Source organism: Magallana gigas, chromosome 7 (assembly GCF_963853765.1).
Source record: "Magallana gigas chromosome 7, xbMagGiga1.1, whole genome shotgun sequence".
NCBI classification, from domain to species: domain Eukaryota; kingdom Metazoa; phylum Mollusca; class Bivalvia; order Ostreida; family Ostreidae; genus Magallana; species Magallana gigas.
In genome coordinates this window covers 33,871,050-33,887,403 of record NC_088859.1, presented here as the reverse complement: position 1 = coordinate 33,887,403, position 16,354 = coordinate 33,871,050, and the positions used below count along the sequence as shown (strand labels likewise).

The 16,354-nt window shown below is 33.7% G+C and overlaps 1 protein-coding gene across 2 annotated transcripts in view; it reads right to left on the bottom strand.

Moving 5' to 3' along the window:
• Nucleotides 1-2,263: 2,263 nt before the first annotated feature.
• LOC105319136 (uncharacterized) overlaps nt 2,264-16,354 on the bottom strand; it is a 40,706-nt gene continuing 26,615 nt past the window's right edge. Inside the window, exons 16-35 of one of the 2 annotated variants that reach the window (XM_034457996.2) lie at nt 15,791-15,970; nt 15,320-15,444; nt 15,043-15,204; nt 14,766-14,870; nt 14,452-14,604; nt 14,231-14,366; nt 13,281-13,519; nt 11,997-12,194; nt 11,443-11,884; nt 11,122-11,312; nt 10,398-10,619; nt 10,133-10,303; nt 9,869-10,029; nt 8,977-9,775; nt 8,728-8,866; nt 8,336-8,565; nt 7,928-8,105; nt 6,516-7,775; nt 5,549-5,655; nt 2,264-3,274 (exon numbers count right to left, since the gene is read on the bottom strand). In XM_034457996.2, the coding sequence (XP_034313887.2) occupies nt 3,116-3,274; nt 5,549-5,655; nt 6,516-7,775; nt 7,928-8,105; nt 8,336-8,565; nt 8,728-8,866; nt 8,977-9,775; nt 9,869-10,029; nt 10,133-10,303; nt 10,398-10,619; nt 11,122-11,312; nt 11,443-11,884; nt 11,997-12,194; nt 13,281-13,519; nt 14,231-14,366; nt 14,452-14,604; nt 14,766-14,870; nt 15,043-15,204; nt 15,320-15,444; nt 15,791-15,970 (5,357 nt within the window). In that variant the 3' untranslated portion in view covers nt 2,264-3,115. The remainder of the gene's footprint in view (nt 3,275-5,548; nt 5,656-6,515; nt 7,776-7,927; nt 8,106-8,335; nt 8,566-8,727; nt 8,867-8,976; nt 9,776-9,868; nt 10,030-10,132; nt 10,304-10,397; nt 10,620-11,121; nt 11,313-11,442; nt 11,885-11,996; nt 12,195-13,280; nt 13,520-14,230; nt 14,367-14,451; nt 14,605-14,765; nt 14,871-15,042; nt 15,205-15,319; nt 15,445-15,790; nt 15,971-16,354) is intronic. The other variant, XM_034457997.2, reaches the window with a different exon arrangement.

The following is a 16,354-nucleotide window of genomic DNA, read 5'->3' as shown; positions in this document are numbered from 1 at the left end:
ATGATATTTTTCAAGAATGATATCTCTACATATTGGCGAAAATATTATATTCAAAATGTGGCCTAATGCTAATTTTTAAACATTCAATGTTCTGTTTTCAAGCCGTAAATGATCGCCTGGACGTTTGGTTGGTCTATTAGGATGCTTTTTTTCAGAGTGTGTGTCAGCCAAAAATGTCGAGTCCATGCACGTGCGCTTATGTATAGTAATAGCAGAATTAATTTTCAATAAACACGAAAACCAAAATATAACGTCCGTAGTCGTTTTTAGGAGAAAAATCATAAAGTTTCCTTAGTAGTTTTGAAGAACATTTTGAAAATTTTACCCCGTGGGCTATGACGGCAGAAAAGTGGTCATACATAAAACTAGATTAATGAAAATTGACCCTTTTAAGCCAGGTGAGCAAAAGCCTAAGGATACAATACACATAGAATTTATATTGCTTACAAGACAGCCATGTGTTCCAAAGTCATTGATAATTATTTAAGAATGAAATTTCAAAGAGAATTACCTCGAGTTATCTCATATCATTGATAGATTTCGATCATTTCTGTACACAGATTACATGTACACTGTAGGTGTATTTCAAGTGTATATAGGTACTCGATGTAATATATTATGCAGAAACATGTATTTAAAAAATAAAAACGTACATCAGAACGTTACATAAACGAAACAGCCAAGTCTTCATAAATGGGAATTTCAGTCTTGCATCATCATGATTATTTCGTGCATGCAGTCCATGATTTTTCTCTGGTTGCTGAAGGTTAACTTTCTAATAATCGATAAACTGGTTAGAACTCGATCGTTTAAAATTTAGCTCTGTCAGTTTCTACAACGTAGAAGTACAATCGGGTTGCTCAAGTAATATAGGAGAAAATACACACTGAATGTAATTAAGGAATAAGGATTTATTCTCTGAGTATTATATGGTGATCAATTGCGGTCGGGGGTGATTAAATTTAATAAAGCGCTTCGGGCTATAATATATGATATATTTGATCACGCCCGACCGTATCCTACCTCATAATATCCAAAGATTTCATCATTACTTAAATTTATATAATATTCAGCAACTGTACAATTAAATATTAAAAAAGTCATTAATGAAATGTATTTGGATATACATTACACAATCGATTCTTAGTGCTATCACAGACAAAGACCCTGGAAAATGTATTTTTCCCTCTAAGACATCCAAATTTTTGAAATTTTATAATGTATGTTTTATACTTTTGATAACGTAATTGATTTACCAAAAGCCCTAATTTTGTTTAACAAGATGATGTGCATGTGACTGTCACCAGCAAATTATACATGTATCTCCATATCCTTTACAAGCTCAGGAACCAAATGACATCCGCGGTCATGCGAAAATTTTACAGTAGCAGGAAATCCCCATAAAGCGAGAGGTTGATAGCGACTCTTCCTAAGAATGAATGAAGTAATACATCTCTATAATTAAAGTAAAATAACTCTTTTCGATGCTTAGAAACGACAGTTAGATAACGAATATTTTCTAGGATAGTGTCTCGATCTCCCAATCCTTTTTACTGAAAATATCTAGCATCGTATACTATAGTGTTTAGTATATTTCTTGTACTTCAAAACCCAAACCACATCTATTTAGCAATAAATGCACACGTGTATCTGTGAACGAATGTATACCAGAGAACTTAAATGGATCAGAAATAATAACTAAGTATTGTACACACCATGCATGTACATTATGTACATGTACTTGTACATGCATATGTACCGTATATAGATATTTTCTAGTAATATATTTATTTTCTGGCTTACTCCTCCTTTTTGTTCATTTTTCGTTTAAGTCATTCAACTATATATTTCTCTTTTGTGATTATGTAAATACTGTTACTGTACTTAAAACCATTTTAACAGGAGCTTGGACTTTGGGCATGTATTTCAGAGGCAATTTTGACGTAGGTCTGTCTATTTCATTGCTGACCTCTCAGCTGTGGCTATTTGAAATCAACAAGATTTGTCGGGATTTTGACCTAAGACTACGCAATCTGTGTATATTTCACTTGAAACCTGTGTTATGTTTTACTTGTTTAGACGCAAAAAAGATAGTTACATACTACCGAAAGTCCAAGGTCTTGTTAAAGTGATTCTAATGCATGTCATATAAATTTTATGAGGCACAAACGTGTTGCTCCTTGTATGAGAGCAAATAATTGGTAATAACATATAAATGAACGCCCTTCCAAAAGAAAGAAATGATAATTGAATTTATACAGTCAACATTTTCATTTGTTTATTCAAAATTAAAATTGTGTAACAATGTGAACAAGTAACATAACTTATCGGTATATACATGTACATCAATAAATAGAACCGCTTTCTCTTAAAAGTAAAATTGTCATCTTATCACCCTCTTGTCATATCGACAAATAATACTTTCAGCTCTGGAACTCAATGGGAGAAATAAGCAATATTTTCCCAAAAGAATATAATTAAAACTCGGTTTCTATTAAAGGAATAAAGCGTATAAACTGTAATCAAATAAGAAAGAAAAAAAAACCCCAAATAGAATCCTTGCATATCCAACATATCTTTAGAATATCCATTCTCAACGGTATATTGATCAGAATATCGATTTTAAGCATGGCGATCGAATATACCTGGTGTAAGATTTCCAAAATATGAAAGTTTTATTTTCAAGAGTATATGCGCTTTTTCATTTTACGAGTGGGTCTTGTTCCAAATTGTTGTCAATGAATACTTGATACCCTTTTTCATAAAAAAAACTAGGCGATGAATCACTGTAACACGGTATTATCATCTTCCATGAAATTATTAGAGGTTCAAAATCTGTTCTACGATCAAGTGAGCATATATATTATCCATTTTATTTTAACACTGATTTCCTCCGTAAATTATGCTGTTCAAACATGTGTGAAATTCGAAAATATTGTCATTTAACTGAAAATATTGTGGTATAAGTTTAACTTTTATCAGTGAAATTCATTTCACTTTTGTCGAATGGTTGTGCTAATTGTACAAACTTAATAATGATCAAATTTAAGTTGCATAGAAAAAACAAACAATACAGATTTTAACAAGTCCAAGAAGGTGACAAACCAATGGTCACTCATATAAACTTAAATCGGACTTTCTTCTCGTCATCGTCCAACTCCTCTCGAAGAGATATCTGGGATGGACTATCGGAGCCTAGCTCTGAATTTCCTCTGTCCACGTTTAGAAGGAATTCTTCGACTCCCGTCGCCGATTTGTTTTCCGTCTTCTTTGGCTATAAAGAGAAGTTAAGTATATATACAATGTCTACTACTTAGTTGAATACATTTACAAGTTACAGGAATCACAATAGTAAGAAAGTGTGACAAATTATCATTAATATTTGGTAAATTCTTATTGCAAAAAAATTTTTTTTATTGTTTAAAATTTCAACTCATTGGTATGCTAAATTTGCGTTAACTATTAAAACATTAACGTATGCAAGATATCATAAACAATTTAAACATATTCAATTTAAAAGGCAACAACAAGAGGGTAGCCTTACAGGTATTCGGGACAATTAAGGAAGGGATAAAAATGTAAAGTATAAATCCAACTTGAAGTACAAACTGTTTATCCAATAAACACAAAACCCAGTATAGAAAGTCTCTTCGAATGTTATACGTAGACATGTAATTCATGTATAGTTATGCAAGTTTTGAATCAAATAGTATATACAAATTATATAGGAATGCTATTAAGTAATCCTTACATAGTAACTAAAGGCTTGGTATAAGAATAACATGCAAGGCACGTAATATTCATTTTGCATATAATGGGAATACGTAATATGCAATGTCTACTATATTTGACAGTGAAAATATGAATGTAAAAGCACACGAACAACATTAAATACACAACAATAAAAGGAATAACACCCCCTCAAAAAAACACCCAAACAATTATACACAATAATGTACGGTGCAAGGAAAACATGGTCATTGGGTTGAGTATATTATACATGTACACTTGCATGCAGGTTAGGATCGATATTATATCGTATATTGGGATACTAGTATACCAGTCAGCATCAATTCTCCATGTACTAAACACTGCAAATATCACTTAAGCCCCTGTCATACTGTCACGATTTATACTACGATTGCCCACGAATTACTCAAAGTTAAAAATCGCCAATATTTGCCTGGTCAGTCTTGCGATAATTTTACAGACGGTGCTTTTTTTTTTCGACTTTAGTCAACTCGACCACGATGTTTGCTCGACAATGTGATAATTCTACAGACGGTACTTTCTTTTAATCCAGTACGACTCGACTACGATGTCTACTCGACAATGTACGATGTTTGTACGATAACAGAACTAGTTGTGGCGATTCATGTACGAATTTTAGCGATTAAGAAACGAACGCTTTGAGATCTTCATACGAGCAGGTAAGATGGAGGACGATTTTTATACGACAATCTTACGAATGAGTACAAAATTGTACGAATCATACATGTTATTCCTACGAATATATACGAGTTTTTACGATTATATATCGGGTGTGTTAATTTATAAAGTGATTATTAAACAAATTAACGATTGCATATTTTGCATAATATATTTACATGGAAGTATTATTTTAATTTCAAGATGAAAAATGCAATAAAAGTAATATTCCTATAGATAATAAATGATGTATAAAAACACGTACACATAGATGTAAATTTGCGAGTTAAGATTACCAACAAAATACAAATTGTTACAATGTTTGAAACTGTGAATAACATTGTTTAATTTGCTGTCGGACGTTTATTATTTTGATTATAAACGAAAAAGAAGATCGTGATATTGTATCATGAATTGCTTAAAAATTCAGGAAAGCGGCAGCAGTGATGTTTGAATTATTCCCTGTATAAGATAATAAATGAAGAACAAAATTCTTTTTAAGAATGAAGAAATTACAAGCATATGTAAAATTTTGAAATAAAAGGTTCTGAAAGTAACTTTAAGTTTCAAAATTACTGAATGTTGTGCTTAGTAATCAAAAGAATAATATAATTGCAAAACACTAACTAGTCTCGTATTTTCGTCCTAACTCGAAGTTCACTCTTGAGGTTCTCGTAGTGCACTCTCCCCTGAACGCATGTTTTCGTATTGTATTCGCATGAAATCGAACTACATTCCCATTCACTCGGACGACATTCGGGGAAGATTCGAGAAACAATGGCATGAACTCGTAGAATACTCAGAGTAGATCGTAGAATATTCGTAGCATCTTAAGTACTACGAAGTTTCGCAAGTTTCCTACGAATGTCGAAGATTTGTTGCGACTAAGTGCTCAACTGCCGTGCAAGTGTCGTGCGAAAGTGTACGAATACTTAAAAATCGTACTGTGGACACGATTGTTTAGAACATGTTCATGCCATTATTGAAATCGTACTCTATCGTAGCTCAAAATCGTGATAGTATGAGAAGGGCTTAAAGTCTACACATTCACAATGTGTTATGCCTATAGTTCTAAGTAATGCAGATTTTGGTACTTGAGGAATTGGCACATGTTATGTACCTGGGGCTGCACTTCCACTCCTTCAATGTCACTAAATGTTTCTCTTACTAGTCGCATCACATTAATTGCGTTTACATTTCCTTTACGCAGCTCGTCTTGTAGATTACCTGTGGTGCAGGAGGCAAAAATTCATATGAAAATTGAAAAAGAAACTAAGAGAGAGAGAGAGAGAGAGAGAGAGAGAGAGAGAGAGAGAGAGAGATAGATTTAGTTTTTAATCAATAAAACATGCATTGAATGTGCAGTTTTCATCATCAAATCAAACATTTTGCGGTTTTTCCTAATCTAAGTACGTATTATACCAAACATAAATATTAAGAGAGCTAAATAGTCCATGTCATTATTAAACCTTATTGATCTCAATGAAATAAGAGCTCTGTATAAAAATATAATAAAACACTAAAAAGTAAAAGTGAAAAAAAAATTGATGTAAAAATAAAATAAAATAGTAGTTCAAAGCTAAACAGATTATAGATTTAAAGCAGATCTGATTGTTAATTTGTTGACCTTCCAGCCTCCTAAATAAATTTTATCCTTCATTCTTTGTCGAAAAAGATGATGCTACTAAATATTATTTGCATGAATTACAGATACTTAAATTCAATTAGCATTAATGATAAACGTACATTTTACCTGTAAATAAAAACTACACATGTATAAATTCTACAATGTGAAGAACACCAATAATAAATCTTAAAGAAGAACAATTCAACATAAATAGATAAAAGGGGAAAATATATTTAAGGAATATTAATACCATTACTCATTCGACAAGTAATACCTAAATCTCTGACAATCAAAATTAAGATTAATAATTCAAAGTAAGTCTTGACAGTTTATCCCAAATTAAATCAATCAGGGTCTTATATTTCAAAGACATAACCCTACTGTATATAACAAAAAATAAAAAACAAATCAGGCGCATAAAACGAATTCATAAAAACGATACTAGGTAGATGATACTTACCCCAGTTTTCATTTTTTTCATCGGCAGCATTGTTTTTGCCCACGGAAGGCACAAAAGCTAATGCTGACTTAGCGGACTTCAACACTATATCCATTACGCCAACGATCTCTGCAGCGCCTGCGCTCTCTTCCTTCACATCAGTAATACTTTTGTTCAGAATGGCGGCAAAAATAGTGAACAAAGTCATGATAACCAGGAGAATGTACATGAAGTAGAACATTCTAGCCACCACAGGGTTCGATTCTACCAAAGCATCAAGGCTGTTCACACCAATGAAGGTATTTGTCAGACTTCCAATAACGCTGAAGAAACTTTTGTATTCTTTGACGCTTGATCCAAATAAGAGGTAACCTGTTCCTACGAAGGTAAAGAACATGATGGAAAACATGATCAAGAATCCGTAGAGATCTCGTCCGACATTAGTGATGACGGAGAGGATTTCCGTTACTTTCTTGCTGTAACCCAAAATCCGTAGAAACTGTATGATGGAAACAAAGACAAGTATGGCGAAAATTATAGAAAACGTGTTGTCCCATATCACGACGTTTGCAAAGTTGATGAACTGCGATCCTGTAACCAACTGATCATAATAAAGATCCATTGCTTTTGATGCAGCTTGGATGCGGACTATATAAACACCGATTGCAGCAAATCCCAAAAATGCCATTATCATATCAACATAATGCCATGGGTGTTTCAGGTAATCGGGACAGCCCAAGTTTCGAATTCCTCTGATAAACTTTACAAAAGAGTAAATGACGTAAGCAATAAAAATTGAATAGCAAGCTATGACGTAAGTCCCAACGGCTTCAGCAGACGATACTGGTCGAAATGCTTCCGACTCATACCAAATCAAAACTCGACCAAACTCGGTAAATTCTGTCAGAAACATTACATAGGCGAATAGATTTACGTTTGGGTTGTATAAAGTGAACTCGAGGAATACTGCCCTTGTTTGTCTGTCGATCCACTGTTCGGTCAAAAGGTCATTCGCAATATCCATCGCTTCAGATATTGTTTCTTTTAAGCTTATGATATAACCACCACCACTGTAGGTATTATATTCCCCTGCCTTTGGAATCCCCCAAATGTCAAGCGCACTTGTGAATTTCCAAGCATTGATTGTTTTGTCGTTTGAGTTGGCGCAGCTCTCGTTGTACGGAGTCCATCCGACACAGTATGATTGGTCATCCTCATCTGTGATTGAGTATCGGTCAAAACAAGGATAGGGCCATGTCAGACTTGAATATTCGCAATCACCTTAGAAAATGAACAGTTAATCTCATGTTGATGAACATATCATCGGTTAATGAAAAATTCCAGAAGAATCGGTTTAAAATTCAATTCTAATCAAACATTAATAAGCAAATGAGGAAAATTAAAGAGAATACCTGAAAGACAGTGTATCTTACCTGTTCCCATCCGGACCTGCCTTAGCCTTGGTGGACCTATTCGTATGCTAACATTATCCGAAAAGTATTGTAAGTCACGAGCAAAAAATATTGTTTGATTGGCGTAGTTTTTCTGCGGAAAATAGGTCGGCAGCAAAGAGCCCTTCAACCAAACGAAAAAAGAGTCTGTATCGGACACCTAAATAAGAAGAAACATTTTGTAATTACTTATTTTAATTCATTAGCAATTTTTAAAATACAACTTAAATTTTATTTTACAACTTTGATCATGGTGTTTTTTCGACAATGCAATGACTGTATTATTTTGCTCAACGACAGAATTTACAGCTAGTATTCCAGTTTCTTTTACTGTTTTGTTCGTTAATTAACCTGACACTTACACTTAGGAGTGGTTATCGAATGACTTACTTTAGAAAATGAACTGTACATGTAATCATCTAAACTCTGTTTAAACGTATAACCTCGCTGGTCACGCTCCATGTAGCTGATGCTGTAAATGGCCGACACGTATATCGCATACACTAGTAGTGTTATCATTGCGGCTTTTGCTGTTCGTTCCTCTTGCCGTTTCTTTCTCATGATTGCCACCTGCTCTTCCGATAGGGGTTTCTGGCTAGTTACTATATTGTTGACCAATGCTTAAACATATTAAACGTTGTTATGATATCTGTTTTTAGCATTGAACCCTCATTATTAATTATATGAAACATACACGAAAAATAATATTAACTACCCATGCATAAAAATAATTACTTTTCTTAAAAAATATCATGTCAAAACATAATAAATTGAAAACATACCATTAAATCCTTCTCTGCTCTTTGCCTTGAATTGGGACTTTGAAATTGTTTGAAGTTTTTCAAAATCAACTTTTGGAGGGACTGATTCGTCAGCCATTCTTTTGAATATCAACGCAAACACAACCGAAATCAGAAGAACCTGATAATTGAAATTATAACGTTAAAAAGAATAAACCATGAAAAGAAAACTTTTTATAATCAAAATATAGCAAGTTAAGATATTTGACAAGCATCTTCGTATTTCAATACCTTTAGTGGATCCACGCACAAAAGGGATTCAAAGAAAGACAGCATAAAGGAGGAGAGCCATTCTTCTGACTTTTCTATTCCCCACTCCATGCTGTACAACAGCAAGAAGAAGGCTGAAGAGAGAACGGACATAAACACAACAAACCACGCAATTCTTCGAACCCAATGAGGCAATGGAAGATGATTGTTATTAAGTAAATTTTCCAAGTTCTTAGCTTTCATCTTATTATTGGAATCATCGTCTTCTGATGCGTTTTCAATTCCATCATCTTTAGTCCCAGATCCTGCATCATCATTTTCTATTTCTGAACTGTATACTTCATTATCGCTACGAGAGATTGTTGCAATCGGTTTTTTCTTTTTCGGTTTTATAATCTTAGGTGGAGGAGGACGACATTTTCGAAAGGCAAATGTTATGAACATAATTGGTGGTGTGGTAATGGATATTCCTATTATGGACACAATGATAGTTGTTACTGAAATTCTTATTACACCAACCTGCCAAACCCCGTCTACTTTATCTTCAGAAGAGGACCGGAAAAACATGGCATTGGTAATCATTGTAAGGAAAAGCATGCATAATATACAGGAGAGACGTTGAACGCGGGAAAATATGCTTCTTTGAGGTCTAATAAACATGGATAGCCACAAATGCTGTTCACTTATGTTTGACTGTGCATGATCGGAAAAGAGGTTATTGAAAGATGTTATGTCATCATTGCTTGAGACAGGAAGAATTCTGTCAATCATTCCATCTTCTTCTTCGACTGAGAGCCATTTGTCACACAAGAAAATATATCTATAAATAGGATGAATCCGTATAAGAAATAATCTTACTTTTTTAAATATAAATGTTTATTGATTGCATCATTAACTTTACAAACCATAATACCTTTCTTGGGTATGTAAATCATCCACGACTACTCTATTCAAATACCAACTCTGGCTTCCTTTTGGTCCCGAATTGTCATGCCATATTCGAAGGTGTGTCAGGTTGCCAAGAGGTTCTGAGGTTCCCATAATATATTTATTTACACTTGCTGTTGCAAACCCCTATAAAGAAAGGCAATTTAGTATACATAAAATACACGCGGTTAAAATGTACCTGAAAATATGTCCAGGAAATCATGGCCCTTGTACACACAGACTTGCATACCTTTCGAACACCATCCGACAAAGTTCTTATCCCAGTGTCAGATTCGTCACCAGAAAGGATAAAATTAACATTTGATAAGGTTCCAGCTCCTTTACGCATGCCAGTTTGTACTGTTAGTAAATAAAAGTTTGTATCCCCACCATCAGTGTCACTTAGAAAATGTGTCGCCCACTATGAAAACAAAATAAAATATTGTAATACTAGTAATCAGTTTTAGAAACCTCATGTAAATAACGGTCCATATTATTGTGGTTTTTTTTTTTACCTTTTCCTCGTCCTTTTTATCTTGACGTCTGAGATATAAGGCTGCTATTACGTATACAACAAGAAATGCAATGAGCGTTCCATACACGGCAGCATTTGCGGGATCAAACTTTCCCCACACATTCGCGAAATCTATCGTATTTAGAGGTACCACAAACGTTGAAGAAAAGGTCGTCCCTGAACATCGGCACACCGTATTTTCTTTTGTACTGATTCTCAAAACCTTTAAAACGAGATAAAATATTTGATATACATGTTTGTTCGTTTGGATTAATAAAACTAGTTAATAGTTATAAAATGACGCTGACCACTATTATATATTAATTATTGTTCATAGGATAGCACTATATAAATAGTGCCTTTTTGGGAGGGTAAAAGTTGAAATTGACACCCCGAGAAAACCATTGTCAACTGGCGCGAAGCGGAGGTTAACAATGGTTTTCGAGGGGTGTCAATTTCAACTGTTATCCTCCCAAACAGGCACTTTTTATTTTATTATACTGAATGTCTTAATTTTAAGAAAACTTTACTGCTTTCACATAGGAATAACGTGAATTCTACAGCGAACCGTACGCGCATTATTTTCGCGCATGTAACAATTTGTAATGTTACCCGTTGCTAAGTGCGTTGCTAACGCTGAGGGTAATAGAACGGATTGTGGACTGCGTCTTAACCAATCAGATTTCAGTATTTAACATGAACGTATAACAAAGTATATTGGGTACCTCGCAATTATCCGATGTCCATGTATCCGTAGCTTTGTCATAAGAACGACATCCGGTAGTTGTAATGGCCATGCTAAAGTTAGAGGCTGTTGGAGTGAACGCCGCGGTGTCATTGGCTGCTTCTTGACCTGTGTCACGCCTTCTTCTTCTGGAGTTACCAGTGGTATCAGACTGAGAGGAAGTTACGTCCACTACAATACAATCCAGATATGACAATCAACAATTGATTAACAGTCTAACATTAAAAACGAAATTGAATTATTTACTCTCCTTGACAACAATAACCAAATTCTACACGTTTTTGACCACTTTTAACCTTACCTACTCCTAATTTTATTCCCATGTAACATATTCCTTTGTTGCAAACACCGCCATCCAAAAATATCTTGAAACCGTCGTCTGCAGTCGACCAATTGGCAGCTGACACAACAACTTCAAAATCTTGGGATGTCGGGAAGTAGACGCTACTAAAATAAAAGCTATACAGTGTGTCGTTCGGGGTACTGCTAATGTCAAAGTTGTCTGGCTTGAAGAACACCACACCAGCATCCCCGTCATTTTCTACTTCAAACTTGAAGTAAATCATTGGTTCGGGGTATGTAGTCTGGAGTTTTGGTTCATAGACTGTAGGCTCGGGAACTGGTGGGTTCTTTATTACTGAATCCACAATTGCATCTGGGCCCATATCAATGGAAGAAACACCAGTTGTTAATGAAGAGGCGTTCTCGACGTAGTTGTAAGGATTTCTTTTGTACACTATAATCTAAATATATAACAATACAGATTTATGCCTTTGGATCATGTAGTGTCGCGAAATTGAATACTAAGTATACAACCCAGTATATATTTATTTTTCATATAATAAAATTTAAAACCTTGATCAGGAGCTCTGTTTTGTTGCTTTCGAAGTTTTTGACGTATGTTTCATCTACGTCATCGGGTGTTACTCTCTGAGTGACTATGTCTAGTACAGTAGTTGATATTAGTGATTTTTCACCCAGCGACAAAGACCTCAACGTAATTTCTTGTAGTATTGCGATAACTTCTTGTTGTCTATGAAGTATTTTGGCTGTCTAATTGGAAGAGATGAAAAACAATCAACAGGTATAAGTAACTATTACAAGAATCTTTCAGCAATAACAATATTTAATGCCCGTGAAAAATTAGCATTGTTGATTTTTCCCACATACATATGAATTTCGTGGATTCGTCGATTTTCAATTTCTGTAAGATAACTCTTTCAAAAAACTTTTTGTCGAGGATGTAAATTTGAGGACGAGGGCAACCCACGAATACAACGAAAATTGAGCCACCACGAATTCTAATGGTTCCACAGCATAGCATGAAATAAGCTAATTTTAGGCCAAAATTGGAGTTAATTTTTTCTTAACTTCTATGAAACATAAGATAAATGTAAATATGCCATAATATAGAGAGAAATATCAAAGTATTGTTTAAATATGTTTTTTTTAGAATATCATGAATATAATACTAAAACTATCTCACGCCTAGAAGTTTGGTCTGCGCTAAAAATTAGGAAGCTAAAGTAACAGTACTCTAAAACCAGTGAGTTATGAAAATTGTTCATTTCCTTCTTGAACACCTTACGCCACAAAATATAGTGCCTTACTTAACTCTGTAAAAATGTAAGTTTTTAAAAACAGTTTTATTCACTAAAGTGTATTTTGGCATTGTAAAATAAAAATATACTACTAGAATTAATATGTAATGAAGAATTTTCAGACTAGAGAACCGAAAATTGCTACCCGAGACCTAAGGAGCGAACATCTTAAAGAGAATGTTTACATTTTAAAACTAAGATATTGGGATTTTTCTGACTAAAACAAGTTATGGCATATAATATTGACTTTTAAAGGTTTCTGGCGGATCTGATTTGTTATTTGATGATCACCTTATCTTTAAAACGAGGCTCGATCGGTGGTCAACTTTAAATTATCAGAAATGACCAATCATTTTACATACCTTAGTTTGTAAAGAAAATTTCACATGTATTAGCTTTAAAAATTGAGTATACTCCAACATTTTCCTATAAAACTCCTCTTCTTTAGGATATTCATATAGTCTAATATAGGCACAACTATCAAACCCTCTTAATGCTAATACTTAGTCTATCAAATTCGAACCGATTTTGCACTCACCAGGTTAACCTGACTTTGTTGAATACCACGAACGTGCTGGCGGACCAGAAGAACTTGATTTGCCTTTCCTCTGTAATTTGTTACGTTTGATAAGCCTTTGTGTGCATTCATTTTGTTTTCAAATTCTGTTTTCAAAGCAAGTTCTGCTTCAATGTCTTCCAAATTTAGATCCACATCCAAATTCTGTAGTTTTGTTGGTAACATTTTGTCCATAACTGTGTTCAAAACCCGTAGAGCAACTTTCAAAAAGAACAGAAAATAATTGTAATTAACCCATAAAGGCTTGTTTTAGGTGTAAACGTTTTTTAAAGAAAAGATGAATAATTGAATCTGATGTGGGCGATGTAAAATACTCTCTTTCAGAGTAGAGTGTTTCAAAATCTTTTATATATATTGTTTAACTTGTGTGTACCAGGGCCTATTGTACAAATAAAATCAATCTTATCATTTAAATTCTGTAAACTATTTGTCATGTTTTTTTTAACTGACAGCTTAACAATCTAGAGGTATGGGTTCAATTACGTTTCGATTTTTTGATGCCATATCTTTTCACTGGGGGTATTGCATTCATTTGATTATTAGTACAGAACAATAGGTGTACGTTTTGTTTTCACAGCAATTATAGTTTGTATTTATCTAAAATTTCCCTGAATTTTTCCAACGAGTTCATACAGAGGAAATGAGTGGATTTTAAATGCAGATGAGTGAATTTAAATTTCAATGTCACAGTACAGACATTTAGGTGTAGGGTAGGAGACATGACTTTTCAAAGTTTAATAAACATCAACTGCAACTGTAAACATATGTTGTAATTTAATCATGGTTTTAATGAATTATAACGACATGAAATTTTGATGGTAAGGAAACACTATAAATATTTAGAATGTTTATGAAATGATAACACCATAAATGTTTAAACTCAGTAAAACGTAGAAGCGTATTGATCAAACCTTCACATATATCTCTGATAATGTCGCTGTATTGAATCGGAATAAACGTTACACCATCATCGAGCTCGTCTGTGACAAAATTAACAACTCCTTCAAAACAATGCGTCATGTTGAAAATAAAAGTTGTCAAGTCCTCCTGTGAATGTAAATAACGTAAAAGATAACCATGAATTATCCAAACAAATATTAATCAAATACGCACTTTAAGATTCAGTACGTACCAAAATATCTATAGGTATGTACTGTGTTAACAGAACGAGGGATTCCAAGGTACTGAATACATGTTGGATATCACTGATACTGAACTTCTTCGCATTTTCTGTACAGTCTAGTGTGATGTCCGACTTAAAAAATCCCATGATCTCTTTTATTTTCTGGTAAAAAAAACCAAACAAATCAAAAATACGATCACTGTATCTGATTTTACTATTGCACTTTTTTCTTAAAAACTCGTTTTTTTTTATTTCATGCACATGTATAATTAATTTTGCAAATTCACAATAAATATCCCCATAAGTGTTGCTGCAAATTGTACCTGAATATAAAGCGCTTCAACTGGGTTGATGGTAGGATTCATGGTGTCCTCGTCGGCTACACGTTTGCTCGATAGAACCTCGTCTTCGGTAGGTACCGTAGTTGTCTACAAATATTCGAAGGATGAAAATAGTATTACAATTAAGTTATTCACAACGACACAAACTACTCAAATATCAATCAAGTGACATAATTATAATAAGCACAAGCTCCTTTTTTCCCTTGTATCAGTTTAAATGGATTTCTTTTACAAATTATAAATCTTTGATGGCGGTTACATTTGTAACGTTGTCAAACAGCGATGCTGCAGCTCCAAGGACTCCAACAGCCGCCATATTGTTACCCCCTGCAACAGCCTGGGAATATGACGCAATAACGTTATCGAAGAATCCCCCTACAGAGTTGACATTAATTTGAGCTGGTTTCGTTGGTGGAATAATCTGAGGAATAAAATTATTTTGGAAGTGAAGTACATGAGCGGAATTTGTCTTGAATAACTTTATTTTTTATTTTGTATATTTGACTCCAAAAAATTCATTTAACGGTTTCACTCACTTGTGTTGTAGTTTCGAAAAGAGAAAAATCCCCTTGCTCGTCAACGATTTTGACCAGTATAGTCACATTGTAGTCGGTAAAGTTATCGCCAGCTTGAACGGGAACTTCTTTAATTGTACTTTCGCCTTTTAAATAAATAAATGTTATAAACTGTTTATACTGCAGCTTAACAGCATTTGATATTTATTTCGTATTATGTCCTTTTCGTTTCATTATGGATTGATAGATTTTACTTTAAAATAGTAAAAAAAAAATTGAATTAAACTACAGTGGATTGCAGAGTATATAAAACCGAATATGCTGCAAAATTCCATGATATAAATTCAATAAATATACATGTACCTATTACATGTAAAATCAGACTGAGTGTTAGTCGTTTAAAATGTGAATAAATGAATGTCAAACTTATATGATAAATAAAACATTTGATTGAAAACAAGAGGAGATTAAATAGGGCTAAAATTAACATACCGCCACGGTATAGATAATGTGTCATTGTTTGAACTCCAAAGGACGTATTTCTAGTGATTTTAGTTTCATACAAATATTGAAACACTACTGCGTTACTCCGGTCCCTCACTGCATCTCTATTTTCATGTAACCCCTCATCCAACCAATCAAAGCAATTCACACTCAGTCGGTTGATTGTATCTGAAATTTATATATATTTTTTTTGTTTAAATAATTTACACTCTCTAGGTTTACTTCCATTTTCATAAAATATTTTTTTATAACATGCATATAATTTAAGCAAATCAAAATCAATATCACAACTGTAAAATAAAAGTTTGACACCTCGTCTCCGAAAAGTCATTTTAAAGATACGAGATTCGAGATGTCTTAATCCACCGGCATATACCAACTTCAATATAATGGCTAGCGTGTACATAACATTGTACACACTGTTAGACTGTATGTGATCATCGTGAGAGTATGTTGTTTCTTAAATGCACGTGCCGTTACAGCTTTTTAAATTATACCGATTTTAAATAAACTATTTCACATTGCATAAATTATACATACAGTATTATATAA